The sequence below is a fragment of the Siphateles boraxobius genome, unplaced genomic scaffold (genome assembly GCF_051911475.1).
Source record: "Siphateles boraxobius isolate OS27281-9 unplaced genomic scaffold, OSU_SipBor_1 25, whole genome shotgun sequence".
In the NCBI taxonomy this organism is placed as follows: Eukaryota; Metazoa; Chordata; class Actinopteri; order Cypriniformes; family Leuciscidae; genus Siphateles; species Siphateles boraxobius.
The window spans coordinates 16,718,582-16,736,103 of record NW_027508866.1 but is presented as its reverse complement, the minus strand read 5'-3'; the positions used below and the strand labels follow the sequence as shown (position 1 = coordinate 16,736,103).

The 17,522-nt window shown below is 38.1% G+C and overlaps 1 protein-coding gene across 1 annotated transcript in view; it reads left to right on the top strand.

Moving 5' to 3' along the window:
• lrrtm4l1 (leucine rich repeat transmembrane neuronal 4 like 1) overlaps positions 1-16,119 on the top strand; it is a 102,552-nt gene extending 86,433 nt beyond the window's left edge. Inside the window, exon 3 of the mRNA XM_077242956.1 lies at positions 15,548-16,119. Within this exon, the coding sequence (XP_077099071.1) occupies positions 15,548-15,613 (66 nt within the window). The 3' untranslated portion in view covers positions 15,614-16,119. The remainder of the gene's footprint in view (positions 1-15,547) is intronic.
• The last annotated feature ends 1,403 nt before the right edge of the window (positions 16,120-17,522 follow it).

The following is a 17,522-nucleotide window of genomic DNA, read 5'->3' as shown; positions in this document are numbered from 1 at the left end:
TCACTCTGAATATGATTTGAACACAGTTGAAATGACAAATGGGAAATAATCCAGTCTTTCCATGGCTCTATGACATTCGTCTTTTGGGGATCATTACTATAGATATGTGTATTTGTGTGAGTCATTCTACTGTGCTGTAGTGTTATTGGATTTTTGACTGGGTTTCATGATGGTCTGCAGGGTCAACATTTGAAAAGTCATGTTATCATGTTATGATCGCAAGTATGCAAGCCTTTTATGCACTTTTATACATGCAGCTACAGTATTCCTCTTGATTTGATTTTCAATCATTCTAGATCAAGATAAAGTGCTGTAATATCATTTTAAAAAAGGAGCTAAAGAAAGACATTTATTTTATCATCACTGATTGGTCAGAGACATATTATAATACTCAACCCTATATTTAAGACACTAACTTACAGGATGTTATGGCAATAATATGTGCAGAAAAATGTATGGCTAATTAGTCTTTTGAAAATCCTGTATTTCTGTAAAATAAGATTTTTCTACAGTGTAACTGACCAAGAAATAGAATGGAAATCATGAGACATTAGCATCACTATGTTAGTTGAAGAAAATATGTACAGTTGTTATTATAATAACTCTCAGCTGAATTTCAATATTGCATTTCTCAAGATTAGGAAACAAAGATTATAGATACCCATCTTGTGAAAATGCGCTCAGATGTGGCTCAAAAGTAAGGAGCTCAATAAAGCAAAAATAAATAAACCCAGCCCCGGGGTTTCAGACAGACCACGCTGTCTTTGGATCAGAGAGAGTTGAGGGAGAAATGCCAAATCAGAAAAAGTTGGGCCATTTTGTAAAATGCATTAAAATCAAGAATCTGTGATTTGTTAATTATATTTAAACTTTTTTTAACTGACAAAAGTACAAAGAAAAGTTTTCCAATGTTTTCACTGACCAACATAATTGTATTTTGTAAATATAAACAAAATTTGATTTAGATGGCTGCAACACACCCCAAAAAAGTTGGGACAGAGACATGTTTACCACGGTGTCACATCACCTTTGCTTTTAATTACACTTTTAATCATTTGAGAGTTGAGGATACTAATTGTTGGAGTTTTGCTAGTCGAATATTTGCCCAATCTTGTCTGATACTAGACAGCCGCTCAACAGTCTGTGGTCATCATTGCCAGATTCTCCTTTTCATGATGGGTCATACATTTTCCATAAGAGACATATCTGGACTGCAGTAAACAGGCAGGCACATCCCTTCTATGGTGCAGAGTGTCTAGAAACCACTCAGTTTTAGCATGTGCAGAATGAGGCCTGGCATTGACTTGCTTCCCAGGAAAGATGTCATGTTGATGGAAGTTTATGTCTCTGTACAATCCAAATATATGCCTTCATGTCAATGGTACCTTCACAATAATGCAAGTTACCCATACCGTTTGGAATGATGCACCTCAATACCAGCACAGATGTTTGCTTTTGCACCTGTCGCTGGTGAAAGTCTGGTTGGTCCCTTTCGTCTTTGGGACTGAGAACTCGGTGTCCATTTTATTCCAAAAACAAGCTGAAACATGGACTCATCTGACCACAGCACACATTTCCACTGTCTTCTAAACCATCTGAGATGAGCTCAGGCCTAGAGAACTCGCCGGCATCTCCACATAGAACTGATGTAAAGCTTTCTCCATGCGTAACAGAGATTCAAGTGGCATTTCTTAATGCAGAGTCAGACTGTGTTCAGTGAAAACGGTTTTCCAAATTACTCCTGAGTACATGTTGCTGTATTTAACGGATTTGCATGATGGTATCTTGATAAAATATTTGATTGATGATAAAATACATAAATTCTTTGCAATCTTTCATTGAGCAATGATTTTATTGTTTGACAATTCTCTCATGATATTTGGCACAAAGTGATGAACCACCCATCTTTGAAAAGCACTTTTACACCCAATCACGATACCCTCAACTATTACCAATTCACCTCCTCATTGTAGACTATTTCAAAAGAGTTGGATAATCTAATTTGGATAATCTTTTCACTTTTATTTTGTCTCTGTCCCAACTTTTTTGGGGTGTGTTGCAGCCATCAAAATCAAAATTTGTTCATATTTACAAAATATAATTATATTGGTCAGTGAAAACATCGGAAACTTTTCTTTGTACTTTTGTCAGTTAAAAAAGTTTAAATAGAATTAACAAATCACAGATTCTTGATTTTAATGCATTTTACAAAATGTCCAAACTTTTGTCTGATTTGGGGTTGTATATATATATATATATATATATATATATAGTTATAGATATAGATATTATATAAATTAAAATTACATAAGCACATAACAAAGCAACTTAAGCAAATTTAAAAATCTAAAAATAGAAGTTAATTCAAAATAAAACTAAAATAAAACTGGTTTTATACATTTATGTAAATGTTGCATTTTATTGTTATATTAGACAATATAAAACAGTGCCTAGATTATGTTTATTAACTAGATTTAAAATGTTTGGTTCAATCTGATGGAAAAAATAAACTAAGTTATTTGAGAAAATACATAAATATTAAGATAAATAAAACATAAAAACATCAAACTTTATTAGTATTTTTTTGTTTTGTATTTTGCTATTTTGCCTATACAGAAAAACCTACACATCCAAAATCAGCACAATTATCAGACATTCAGGCATCATAAAGGAGAATCTGTTCAAAGGCAGCAGTTCAACAAGAGCAAAACTCACTGGAAGAGCACTTTTCAAAGGCTACCTTTTTTCATTCTGTTTGAAACTTCTCTCATTTGCTGACTCTTTCATGTTTGCTATATGTGAAAAAGAAAGCAGGAGACCCTGTGCACAGCAGCTGACCTCCCGTTGTTTGCAAGGCACAGTGGGATAATTGGAGCCTTGGGCCGGATCCTAGTAAAGAAACAGCATGGCCTTACTGACAGGTTGAGCCTGACATATGTCTCACTTAGCGCTTCACTGCCGACACAATACAAGCTAATTACTACATGTTTCTGCTCCTAATTAAACCTCGCTAATATGATCTAATTACAGCTCTGCCCATGAGGAAGTGAGGTTAATTTTACTTTCCTAAATAAAGACAAAATGCTGTCTAGGTAATCAGCATTGCCAATAAAGTGTAAGTGATAATCAACTATTTGACTTGGCTCTAAACCGCATTTGTTGTGCTACATGTGATAATTGAAGTTGCTGAGGGTTCAGGCAGGTAAACCTTAGTAGCATAGCATAGCATATTAGTTAGTTAACTATTTGAATTTACAGCCATGCTCATCTCATTTACTCTAACTGTGTTCAAAATCTTTCACCTTGTCTGATTTATCAAAATGTTTTGCTGCTACAATTTCGATTTGTGGCAGGTCTCTTGTAATCGCAAGACTATCATTGTATCAGTCACTACTGTCATAACTGTCACGTTTTCTATGTGTTAAGTTATGTTCTGTGATCTTGTTCCCCCCTGTCTTTGTGATTTTGGTTTAGTCCTGTTAGTTTTTCCCGCTCCTCGTTTGTGTTCAGTTTCTTCACCTGTGTTCAGTTAATCATCCCATTAGTCCCAGTTCTTCTAAGCCCTGTGTTTTCCCTCAGTGTTTGTTGGTCGTCGTCAATGTATGGTTGTTTTCACTGAAGTCCTGGAGTGTTGTTCTTTTGTTCCTGTATGTTCCAGAAAGTTAAATTTTGTAAATAAATCAACTACTTTGAAGTTCCTGCATCCTCGTCTTCAGCTACCTGCACACAACCTGACAGTACGACCAATGTAACCCGTCTTGTCTTTCTGCGTTGTGTTCTGGGTTGTTCTCAAGTAAACACGGAGGCACGGGCAGTCACAATGCAGTTTATTATCTGCGGTCATAAACAATATGGCAATGAGTGTTGCGTGACATCAGGTTAGCATCTCAGTCAAATCCAGCATTGCTATCACTCTATTCACATTAATCACATTTAACCTCTTTTCATACAGAAAAACTACATACATTTGTAATCAAAACAAATACAAAGAAAATATCACAGATATGCCCAATAGAAAAACACATTGTAAATTCCCCTTAGTCATACATTAATTCCATTATATAAACTACACATATATTCATTAAGTCATCTCAAACAAATATGCACAAACACAAAAAAAAACATACCTGCGGTCATAAACAATATGGCAATGAGTGTTGCGTGACATCAGGTTAGCATCTAAAAAACATAGCATCACGTCAATACAATGTTAATGGCCTGCCAAACAGCTAGCTCACCACGTGCTGCAGCAGCTACCGAACTGCATTTAACATATAAAAACACAATATCGCGGTTCGTAGTTCATTAAGACTACTGCAAGATTCACTCATCATCATATAGACTCTTACACGGTGATAAGTCAACAAATAAGTGATAATATCCATGTAGATAATATCCTTGTAGAACCATGGGAAGATCCCAGGATGGTGCTCTAAGCCTTTTTCTGGATAGAGGTGACGTGCCCCTTTGAGAAATTAAGTAACCAACATGTATTTACCAACGGACAAACCTTCCACAATACTGTGAAAATGAGAAATAGCTGCCACATAAACTCTCACTGTGTTGACTTTTCTTCCGGAGTCTAAAAGTGACTGAAAAAAGCATAAAATAGAATCGAGACAACAATTCGTGGGGTCCAAGTTCTTGTTCTGACACCAGTTAGAGAACACACGCCACTTGCTCGAGTAGTTATTCCTAGTGGAAGGCGCTTTAGCATTGTTTTTGGTTTTCTTTACTGCCTCCTCCAGCTGACAAGAGAGGGGCTGAGTAGGGGCCAAACCCAGAGTTGTAATGTGTTTGGATTCGGGTGCCAGATCTGACCCTCCACTTGAGAGAGAAGGTCTGCTCTGATTGGTAGTGGCCACGGATGTCCCTGTACCAGACGTAAGAGAAGTGGGAACCAATGTCTCTTTGGCCATTTCGGGGCAATCAGTAAGACCCTGCAATGTCCCAGATTGAGCAGATGAGGAATTAATGGTAGGGGAGGAAAAGCGAATAATATACCTCCCGGCCATTCGTGAGACAGTGCATCAAGTCCCAAAGGCCCACCTTGGCCTTTCAGAGAGAACCACATCTTGCAATGGGTCGTCTCGGCTGATGCAAACAGGTCGATGTGGGCTTTTCCAAACCGGGCCCATATCAGATTCACCACCTCTGGGTGTAATCACCATTCACCCGGGATAGGTCCAGTTTGGGAAAGGAGATCGGCTGCCCAGTTCATTACTCTGGGTATGTAGATTGCCCTGAGAGAACTCTCGGGTAAACCCAAAACAGAAGTCTCCTGGTTTCATGGAGGCAGTGTAATGACCTGGTGCCTCCCTGGTGATTGATGTGATAAATTGCCGACATATTGTCAGTCTTTTCACGGACATGCTTGTCCTGTAGGAACGGAATCAAGTGTCTCAAAGATAGATAGATGGCTCTCAGCTCTAGCACATTGATGTGTTCCATGATCCAGGGGAACACCCATGGGCCTCTGACTGTTCTGCCTTGCCAGACAGCCTCCCAACCTGTCAGAGAAGCATCGGTTGTCACCACCATTCTCATTGCTGGTATATTCCCCAAAGGAACCCCTTGATCCAACCTGCTGCTTCTTATTCATGGACGCAGAGCCTGTGTCACATTCCGTGTGACCTTCAGCTTCACTCGCCGGTGTAGCTTGGGGTGGAGTTGAAATTTGTTGATCCACCATTGCAATGGCCGTGCTTTGAGCAGTCCCAGAGGAACTCCATCCCATTGCCTAAACAAAAATATTGTGCCAGGGTGGATAACTTTGTTACCCTCTGTGGGGATATAGAGATGCTGTCATTGTTAGGGTGTTCAAAACTAACCCGACAAATACTGTTTCTTGTCGTGGTTCGACATTGCTCTTTTCGTGATTCGTGCTGAACCCGAGTTCTTGTATATGGTTGATAACGGCCTCTGTATCTCTTAGAACCTTGTGACGGCTTGGTACATATATCAACCAGTCGTCCAGATATAAGAGGGTGAAGGGCGGCTGACACCACTCTGGTAAATACACGGGGAGAGAGGGAAAGGCCAAAGGGGAGGCCGGTGAATTGATATGCCTTGAAAAGCAAAGCGAAGGAACTTCCTGTGATCCGGATGAATAGGCACATGGAAGTATGCATCTTTGAAGTCTAGTGTTGTAAACCACTCGTTTGGTTCTATAACCTCCAAGATCTGGGCAGTGGTCAGCATCTTGAATGGCAACACGTTTATGAATGCATTCAGATGCCTTATGTCTAAGATGGGTCGGAGACCCCCATCTTTTTTGGGCACAAGGAAATAGTTCGAATAAAATCCAGTTTGCTGTTTGTTGGGTTGTAGCTGAGTAATTGCCTTCTTCCTCAGAAGGGTTGCTATTTCTTTTGATGAAACTTTTGCCTGGACTGAGTTCTTGACCACAGTTAAGTGGATACCTGAAAACGGAGGTCGTTGCCGGAACTGGATCCTGTATCCGTTTTTCATCTTAGTGAGTACCCAACGATCTGATATTTTCTTCCCCCAGCTGTCCAGGCATAGCTGGGAACAGATTCCGGAAGTTCCTCCAGGATTGCTACGCAGTTCCCCCATAGGGGGGACCCCCTGGGGTTCCGCTTCTTTTGTGGTGCATCTCTTACTGAAGTACGAGACCGAGCCATTTGTGAATGTAGTGGTACTTTTCTGGCACTTCGGCTGTTATCAAACCTCAGAGACTGATTATGTTGTCTTCCATTAAACTCCCATGGTCCTGGTCGACTAAAAGGGGGAGGATGAGGGTGCTGATAGCCTCGATATGACTGCCTAGTTGCCTTAGCGGGACAAAGCGTGTGTTGCACTGATTCTCTTCTATGCGCGCTTGTTCTGCTTTATCAAGTGTCGACTGAGAGTCTGGATGAAACACCCGGCCTGGTGTGACAGCCATGAAGGTCAGTTCCTTCCTGATAGTATCAGGCAGGGAGGTCTGTGCCAACCAAATCTGTATACAGGAAAGTATCGCAGACGACATAGAGGCCCAGATGCCTCTAGTAAGCTGGGCGTGCGTAACCACAGCTGCATCGACCAGCCCCATAATGTCCTGATTCTCCGGATTTATAAGTTTCCGTAAAGAAACCAGAATTATGGCCAAGGCATTGCCAGATCGAGCTGCACGTGTGGCTGAGTTGTAGGTTCGACACGCTAAGTTATCGGTCTTCTCACACTCTTTCCTGGGACACCGCGGGTCATCAGTCACCCGGTCTAGACCCAAGGGTGTTAAAGATGCCATTTCAAGCTCCACTGGTATACCTCCCATGCCTGTTTCTGTAGCATATTGTATATTAGCAAAACGTCTGCAACCAGCTTTGAACTGGGGTGCAGCTTTGGGGTTATTCCAAGCTTTGCTTAGCATTTGTGAATAGTCCTCAGTAACAGGGATTGAAACAGATGGTTGTTGATGCCTCAGCCGGTGTTTCCAGACCTAAAATTCTTGCAGCAGTTAGAATTCTTGTAAGAATGTCAGGTTGTGTACTGTCTCTATCATTAGCAGAAAACCTGGACTCCTCTCCTTGATCTCCCTAATCCATATCCTGATCATTACTACCAAAAAGAGAGTCATGAGCATGGAGAGAAATAGTGCCAGGAATGTTACCTCTTCCCCCCTGATTTGGAGGGATATCGTCTTCAGAGACAACAGATGGAACTGCATGCTGATGTACGTTTAACCCCATATTCTGGGGCCTAAAATGATCCCTCTTGCCAGTCAAATCCCGTAAGGTTACTAGAATTTGCATCTGGGTATCAGCTTGAAGATCTGAAGCCCTTGACCTTCTTCCATCAGAACAGGTAGGTCCATCATGAACTTTAACAGAAGAATTTTCTCGTCTCCTTTTAAGGGAGCGTGCATCCGCCATTGATCCTGATGATCCTCTATCATGAGTTGCCCGATCAAAAAGGCTAGCTCTTTGCACCCTCTCTTGTAGGGAGAACTCAGCTGCGGCCAGACATGGTTTCTCAATGTCCTCCAGCAAATGGGCCATACCCAGACATGATGGACACTCCCGATGTCCATCCCGAGGATGCATGGTAGTTTAGTTTAGTTTTTTATATAGCACATTTCTACTGCCTCAAGTGCAGCCCAAAGTGCTCTACAATTCCAACAATAAAACCAAATAGAAAGGATACAAAACAAAACAACATAAAATTAATATATTTCGGTCTCTCTTGGGTCGGAGTTAAATGCCAAGCTATGGAAGTGTTTTTTCAAAGCCGTTTTAAAAGAATACAGCGTGTGGATGGAGCGGATGGCAAGAGGTAAAGTAGTCCATACCCTGGGACCAGCTATCGAAAAGGCTCGGTCACCTTTCCGCTTGAGTCTGGACCGGGGTACCTGGAGCAGTAATTTATCTGCCGATCTCAGATTATTTACTGGCTGGTGCAGAATAATAAGGTCGGATAGATAGGATGGTGCCAGGTCATTTAAACTTTCAAAAATGAATATTAAGGTCATAAAATCGATCCGAAATCTGATTGGTAGCCAATGAAGGAATTTTAGAATTGGGGTGATTCTATCACTCTTTCTCATGCTGGTCAATAATCTAGCAGCGGCATTTTGAGCCAGCTGCAATCGATTCAGCAAAGACTGAGAGAGTCCCAAATGTACCACGTTACAATAGTCCAGTCTTGATGATATAAATGCATGGATGATCGTCTTCAAGTCCCTAGGTGAGAGCATAGGTTTCATTTTCGCTATTAATCTTAGGTAGTAGAAACTACTTTTCACCACAGCACTCACTTGTTTTGTAAACTTTAATTCAGAGTCAAAAAAACACCCAGATTTTTTGCACATGGGTGGACATTACTGGATAGTGGCACCGAATAGGAAGAGATGAGTGGTGAAGAGCCAAGAGGGCCAAAAACGATAACATCAGTTTTGCTCTCATTTAAGTGGAGAAAATTCTTAGCCATCCAGCACTTTACCTCATCAAGACACTTTACAAGGTTAGAACAAGACTTATCAAGAGGATGTAGTGGGACATACATTTGAGTGTCGTCAGCGTAACAGTGATATGTGATCTCATATTTCCTGAAAATAGAGCCCAGAGGTAACATATACAAGGAAAATACTATAGGACTTAGTATGGACCCTTGTGGTAGCCTGCATGTTAGTGGTACTGAAGGTGATGAATAGTTACCAATTTTAACTGAAACAGATCTATTTGAGAGATATGAATGGAACCAGCGTAAGACCATGCCGCTAAGCCCAACCTCATGCTCCAATTGGTAGCATGACAATTACGGCACAGAGGTTGACTCATGATTATAACACAGCTGCGTACAGTTGTAGCTCGGATAACACACATAAATAACTCCTGCGCACAGGAGTTAAACAAATAATATGTAAAGTTTTTTTTTTGTGCAAACACCTACCTATGCGCGAACGCACAGATCAAAACAGGTGTCAGAGTCCCCTCAGCTGCGAACAGCAGATCAACGGGTAAACAAATAAACCTCCTTTTAACTGATATGAATAATAGAGCAAAAAATAAATAAAAATAGTTTACTCACCACATCTGTACACTTTTTAAGCGTCGGAATACAATCCCTACAAAACAAATATTAACATGAATCAAATTTGTAAATTTGTAATGTAAATAATATCAACCACTCACCTGAAATATAGTAAGAAAAAGGGAAAAAATAAATACCGCAATCCTCAGGGGCACCAGGCGCCTGAACTATAGTGACGGATTGAATGGGTTAAGATTTCCAAATAGCAGCGTATACACACGGATTTTCTCCAAACTGGTCTCAGAAGAGGCGATAAAGGCAAAGAGGAAGTGTTCAGTTCATCCGGATGTTTTATAGGGAACCAACCACTTGTGGCCAGTCATCTGACATTGTTTACATTAGGTCTCGAGGAGAGCTAGTAGAATGGCGTCATTCAAGGTAAGACCGTGGTGACGGTCTGAGTGAGGTCGAAATAGATTGCACATTTATTAAAGCAAACCGTAGACCAGTAGAAGCCTCCATTACATCCAATTCGCGACGCAGAGATCGTAATTTTTGTGAAATCACTCTCCGTCTGTGAAGCATGGAAGGCCGGCGCAGCAGGGGCTGATCAACGAAGTCTGAGACAGATGTAATCCACTGGTACGGCGTCTCCATAGAACGGACGGCGATAAAATAGTCTTTCTTCTTAATTAGATCACATAAGGATGAATATAGTAGAACCGTCTGGGTCGATAGGGTTGCCTTCAGTTTTACTAAAAGACCGCCTCGAATGCCGCGTCTTCTACAACGTTTTCTCCGCCAAGGTAAGCAGTATAGACGACAAAGAAACTTCTGGAACGGACACCGAGAAGGAGGGCAATGAGTGTCGCATCCTGCTATGATGGTAAGCAGTCCTGCCATCGAAGATTTAATGTCGAATAAAGTTTGATGATCATAGCTTAACACAGCGGGTTGACTCATAACAGTAGAACATAGAACAGAAAACGAAACGAAGACAAATACACCAAGGAACAGACGGCAGGCCACATACACCGGCACCACCTTGCTTTTCCTTGCAAAATGGAACGTTTTTAGAGTAACAAAAGTAACTATGTTTAGTTACTAAAAATAAAGCTGTTCATTGTTTGTTCTTGTTAGTTCACAGTCCTTTAACTAATGTTAAAAAGATTTTAATAAAGTATTAGAAAATGTTGGCATTAACATTAACAAAGATTAATAAATACTGTATAGGTGCAGTTCATTATTAGTTCATTCTAACTAATGTAGTTAACTAATGAACCTTAAAGTGTTACCAACATTTTTTTAATAATAATAAGTAATGTAAAAAGTAATGCAGAGGTCTTCCCTGCTCCTGGGGACCCACTGCAAAGTTTCTATCCAACCTGGCACGTCCCGAGTTAGACGCGTTCCTGGGTTAACATATTTTATTGATTCTGGAACTATATTCCTGTCTGAAAGTGTAATCCCTACCCCTAAACCTAACCCTACCCATAAATCATCCCTAAAATCAGAGGGAAAGGATGGTGAATAACACTGATGTAAAAGCACATAACCCTGGTTGTAAGCCTATAACATAAACTGTAAACTTGTCCCTCAAATCTGATTGGTTGATTGGAATAACAAAGATTTTGATCCAGGAACATGTTGCACTTGGTGAAATCAGGTTCTGCCATCTGGCACAGTATCTCAGAATTCAAAAACAAGCGAAGAAGAAGATCTGCGTAAACCAGAGCGACATGAATAGCTGCAGGTCAAAGAAACGGGTGTGCTGAAAGGTACACAATGCTACACCTACCAAACCCTAAATCTACCCCCCCTATAAGAGGCAGCTTTTACCACCAATAATAAAGACCTTTCAGCCCACTTCTCTGACCTGCAGAAACCCATGCTTGAAAACAGAAGGAGCAGACAGAAGATTGCTAACGCACAAGTAAGCTAATGTGACCATCAAACATTCAACAGCATTTAAATCAAAACTGTGTATAGTTACAGAATAAAATGTGAATCCACAAAGGGTTACAGTATAGGACTGTGAATATTGGGGGGTGTTGATGGATTTGATCTACTCGATGTATGTTTTGATCATCGTCTATGTCAAAAATGGGATTTTTTTCTTTTTGTTCAGTTTTTTTTTTTTTTTATGAAACGTACATCAAGTGTTGATAATAAAAAAGAATGAATGAAGCTATAATTTAATTATTTTTTTAAGCAGAGGCTCTGTTCTTTATTTTGGTATATTGACTGTTTACATATTCATAAAACAAATAGGAGCCATACAAGTTTTGTGAATATGATCCAACATGCTGGTGCTAGCTGGCAACTTTTTTAGAAAACTCTGCCGGGGAAAGAGATAATGATCACAGTGACATTCAGTCGCTCACTTTCTGTTTTTCGTAATTAATACACAATGTAAGAATATAACTTTAAAATTGTGTTTTTGTCATACCAGTGTGTCACTGATGGAGGCTGTCCACACATAGTGCAAAAATCTTAATTTTCTATGATATTTTTTAAAAATCTTTTCATTTTGTATTTTTGAAGATTTGGCAAATTATTTGCCATACTATATTCCATGATGCAATGCACTTTACTTTCATTTCCATTGATGAGAAGTATTACCCATGATCCCTTTCTGATTTGACTGGTCTGCAAAAGTGTTTTAACACAAAACTGGATTAAAATGCAAAATAATTATTTTTATTTTCAGGATGATAACTAGACAGTGCTTGAAGAATCAATAAAACATGTAATACAGTTTGAAATGCGACATTGCAGAATCTGTTTTTTTACACTGTAATTATTATTTCTAGAGTTAGTATTCAGTATTTGTTTTATAATGCTATACTATCTTAATAATTATGGAATACTACTTTTTTTAAATTATGTTGAATGCTTGATTCTGATTGGTTGACAAATATGTGACAAATTCTAATGTGTACAATTATTTATTTATTTTTATTAAAACTAATTACAGTTCCATATCACTTCATCTAATTATTTCAGTCACTTAAGTAAAAGTCCGCACTAAATACAACAGCAAAATAACCTAAACCCCAAAACACCGATCAAGCAAACTTTTTTAAAATAATTAATTGGCCTGTCATCAGTTATTATTTAGATATTTTATTCCATACACAGTCAATGACAAAATTTGTCCTTTATCTTGTACAATATCCTAAAGGTAAAGGCCAAATTCAAAGGTTCAAAATCGAATGCTGCATGCCGCAGTATAAGGGTTTTGAACGCGGCTACAGAGTGCAAGGAAATACAAATCATCTATTATGCTTCGTCTGTTTTTTAGCATTCTAGAGTGTGCTTCTGCTCCGAGCATGTCCTTTGGGGGACTTTAAGTGTTTTTTTGTTTGTTTTTATTTGCTATGATTCTTCATTGCATACATAGCAGGGCTCTGTGCTCACATTTTGTTTAGGAGCACTTGTTCCTAAGTTATAAGTTACTTTATAGATAGATAGATAGATAGATAGATAGATAGATAGATAGATAGATAGATAGATAGATAGATAGATAGATAGATAGATAGATAGATAGATAGATAGATCATACTTCAATGAGGCTGCTTCATTTCAGTAAACTGACCACTACATTCCAAAGTCGTAAGAAATTACTACAATTTATACTGTACTGGGAAAAACGATCAGTTTTACAATGGTTACTGTTCTGAAATAAAACAACCTTTATGATGTATGCAGCCGACAAAGACACAGCTAATAACTAACAAATATGTGAGGGCATAGCTCATGAATATTTAATGAGTTACAGGACACTCTCAGAAGGTTAACCATCAACATCTGCACAACACAATTAATATTCACGCGGTATACCTTAATTTTACATTGGGGCGTACATACAGGATGCTGTTTTTAAATGGAGCAGAATGCTCTGTTGAAATATAACTTGCATATAAAGGAGGGTAAATGTTTTGATGATACCTGTATTATATAAATTGATTAAATTTACCAGTGCAGGCAAATCATTTTCAACATACTGTACACACCAGAGTAATTTTCAATGTCAAATGTTCATGCCGTAGAGCCCTGCATATGCTATCTCCGTGAAAGAACTCGCTGTCAATAATTTCAGCATCACTAGAAGTTAATTTCAATTGAAAGTCAAGGGTATACAGCTTGTGTCAGCCAGTTTGAATACAAGAAAATCAAAGCTCGCCCTCAGGCTGCTCCAACTTAGTCTTGCAATGGTAGAAAAAAGCTGCCAGTTATCTTGCTGTGAAACACAAGACGTGGCTTTAACTAAAATTCAGATTCCCTTACTTTTGCAAATTACAGTCTTTCCGAGAGCATCCTCTTGAAGAATCTGCTGTGTGCACCGTTATCTCTGCCTGAAACTTGAGTTTACTAGCATTACATCCCATTTCTCTATTCAAAGACATTTCATTGATCATTGTTTTCTTTCGTTTTGTTTTTTTCTCTTAAAAGGGATAAAAATGAAATGAGTCATTATTTACTCACCCTCATGTCTTTCCAAACCTGTATGACTTCTTTATGCCACACAAAATTAGATATTTGGCAGAATGTCCAAACTGCACTTTTCCATACAATGAAAGTGGATGGGAACCAGGGGCAGCCATTGAAATGAGCTGCATCAAAAGTTTGCAGTTACTCTGAAGTGTTAGATATGATAAACAACCCATTCACTGTGTGTTAATTTAGATGAAGTGAGAAAGTTTTAATTAATTTGACGGTGAAGATTTTATTCTCATGGGTAGGAAAGGCGGCAACACTTTTGTCCTCATTTTATCAAGTAATTACTCCAATCTTTGTCTTCAGGTCGACTCATTGGGCAGTATAGCTGCTATTCCCATGGTTTCTGAAAGAACCTTAGTTGAACTTGAGGATAATTGAGATAATGATGATTGTGCTCAATGCATATTGCTAATTAGTATTCACAGCAGTTGTTTATCCATTTAAGACGAAGTTCTCATGACAGCAAGGTCACTTGAGCTGAGTAAATTGAGCAGTCTTCTCAACTGTAATTAACATCTTAACAATGATGGCATACAATTTGCTGCCATATTAGATTTCTGACTTTCTTTACTGATAGCTGCCAAATCATCCAGTTCTGCTTCACAAAGTTTTTTTTTTTTTTAATTTCTTGGCCATGCATGAGCATTTCATTTTACATCACAATTGCATGCGGCTGAAGTAATGTGTCTGATTTATTATCCTGATATTTTTATATAATCAGATTTATCTTTAATTAGCGTTTAGGGTCAATGACAAATAAAATACAGAAGAGGAAAGATCTTTTAATAATCCTAGCAATATAATCTTTCTTTGTATTCATATTGGTTTCATATGGTTTTGAAAAACATGTATAGCTTGTCAAGAAAAGTTTGTTGTTTATTGATTACATAGAAAAGCTATAAAAAAAGTTGTGTGTTGTAACCATCAATTAAAATGTAATAACATGTTACTTACATAATACAACACCATTTATTCATAAACATCATTGTTTTGGGGGGCTCACACCAAATGACATTTTATTTTCATTTACATTTACATTTATTCATTTAGCTGACGCTTTTATCCAAAGCGACTTACAATTGCTATATATGTCAGAGGTCGCACGCCTCTGGAGCAACTAGGGGTTAAGTGTCTTGCTCAGGGACACATTGGTGTCTCACAGTGGATTCGAACCCGGGTCTCTCACACCAAAGGCATGTGTCTTATCCACTCAACCACCACCCCGACTTTCACCCCGAGAATTATATTTCAAGAATATAATTCTATTTTTCTTAATTATGATATCATTCATCCTTCATCATTATCATATCATTCACCTCATATTTTTGACTCCCCAAAAATAATGAAATATTTTTTTTAGCCCAAAAAAAGAAAGAAAAACATGCTCATCATAGAAAAGGTGTAGTCATGATGATGTAGGATTTGCATTCTTGAAATGTATATTTTTGAATAAATAAATAAATGCATCAGTACAAAAGAGAGCATTGTGTCATTGACCTGTGTATAAGTTCTAAGCTGAACCTCATGGTTTTGTACCGTAGTAATCGTCATCTGTCTCTTTTGCTTCCTACAGAATGAATACACGTGTCCCAGACCGTTACCTGGAGCTTGGATTGGAGACATACCGACCATACACTAAAGGGAATGTTTTGTTCCACAAAAATAATCCAGCGGCGGAGGATTTGTGCCTACCTGCATTCCACCAATCGCATCAAGCTTTGTTCTCGTGATACCACTCATGCTGTCAGTGCTTCTTTAATGGATTGTGCTGGATATTACAAATGGACATCTGAGAGACAGTCAGAACAGATGCCTCAGATGCATATTTTACTAAAACATATTTGGATGCCTCACTTTGTACTTTAATTCACCTGGATACATGTGTCAGGTGGGTGAAGAAGCCTCCGGTGGGCCATACAGAGCAGGGTTAGTGCTCAAATAAAAAGCAATGGAATATACCAATGAAAGATATCCAGCCTTTGATGAATTGCCCAGCGTCATTTGACGCATGTGTGGACCTATACATAAACTATAAACTTTGTTAATATACCCTCAAATTTACCCTTTCCTTTGTAATTTAATGTAAATCCTTGGAAAATTTGTGTATCCGAATAACTTAATAAAACGACTGAGTTAAAACCTTTATATTTGCTGCTTAATACTGGATTTCTTATGCTTTGAGTTTCTGCAAACCTCTTTGTACAGTTTTATTTGAGGAGATTCTCAGATTTACATGCCCTTCACGACAGTAATAGACTTCGTACTGTTTTACCAAATAATTTAAACTTGACTCACTGACTATGTCAACACTGACTCAATGTTTGAGTGTAAATATGTAGTCTTTTTTTATAGGAGAGTAAGCAAATGTCAAGATCTGAATATGGAGGTATAGTTTTAAGTGCTAGTTTAGAGGTGAAGCGTGTCATTTGGTGCTGCTTGTTGTGCAGAAATGATACACTTTACCTTTTAAATTGCATGTGTGTTGGAGAAGGGTCATAAAGAGTATGTGTGTGAGTGTATTGGGTGGGTATTGATTTGTTCAGGTTCCACCTGCCCCTCAATCTTGAAATATTGCCATTTGAAAGTGTAATTTACTTTTATGCTCCCCCACTTTAATTTAATAATTACATTTTTGTAACACACTGTATGAATTGTACACCACCAAGTTCTGTTTTATAATGAGAATGTTGTCAAAATCAATGGTGAGAAATACATTTGTCAAATGGAAATTAGTATTGATCAACTTATTCTATTTTTATGAATTTATTATTAATACTCTTTTTCTCAATATGGATTTTCCAGAAGAAAAAAAAGAAAATGTTACTGAGAAGAACCAAGTAGGCTCAACACATAATTTTTCACTTGTTGGACATTTCATGTAGCTCACTGGTATATGGAAATATGAATTAAACAACTGTAGATGTAATTAGGAATATGAAGTACCAAAATTAGTTTGGGATCTGTACATTTTTTTAATGCTTTTGAAAGAAGTCTCTTTTGCTCATCAAAATAGGTAAACATTTGTGTAAAAAAAGGTAATATTATGAAATATTATTAACATTTAAAATAACTGTTTTCTATTTTAATATTACAATGCTATTTATTCCTGTGATGTCAAAGCTGAATTTTCAACTTCATTACTCCAGTCTTCAGTGTCACATGATCCTTCAGAAATCATTCTAATATGCTGATTTGATGCTCAAGAAAAATTTGATTTTCATCAATGCTGAAAACAGTTGGAGTGCACTTTTTTTGTGGAAACCATTATATATTACCATTTAACAAAATGGGTCCCACTTTATATTAAGTGGCTTAAATACTATGTGCTTACATCGGAAAAGAAGTAGAATGTACTTATTGTGTTCATGTTGTATTGTAAAAAACTTTTGCTGCTATTGAGGTGTGATACGGGTAAGGTTAGAGGCTGGTGTGGTGGTATGTGTTGGTTTAAGGGTAGGTTAAGGTGTAAGGGAAGGGTTACCTGTGTAATTACAAATGTAATTACATAAACTAATTACAGCTGTAATTACATGCTAGTATTTTTGAAA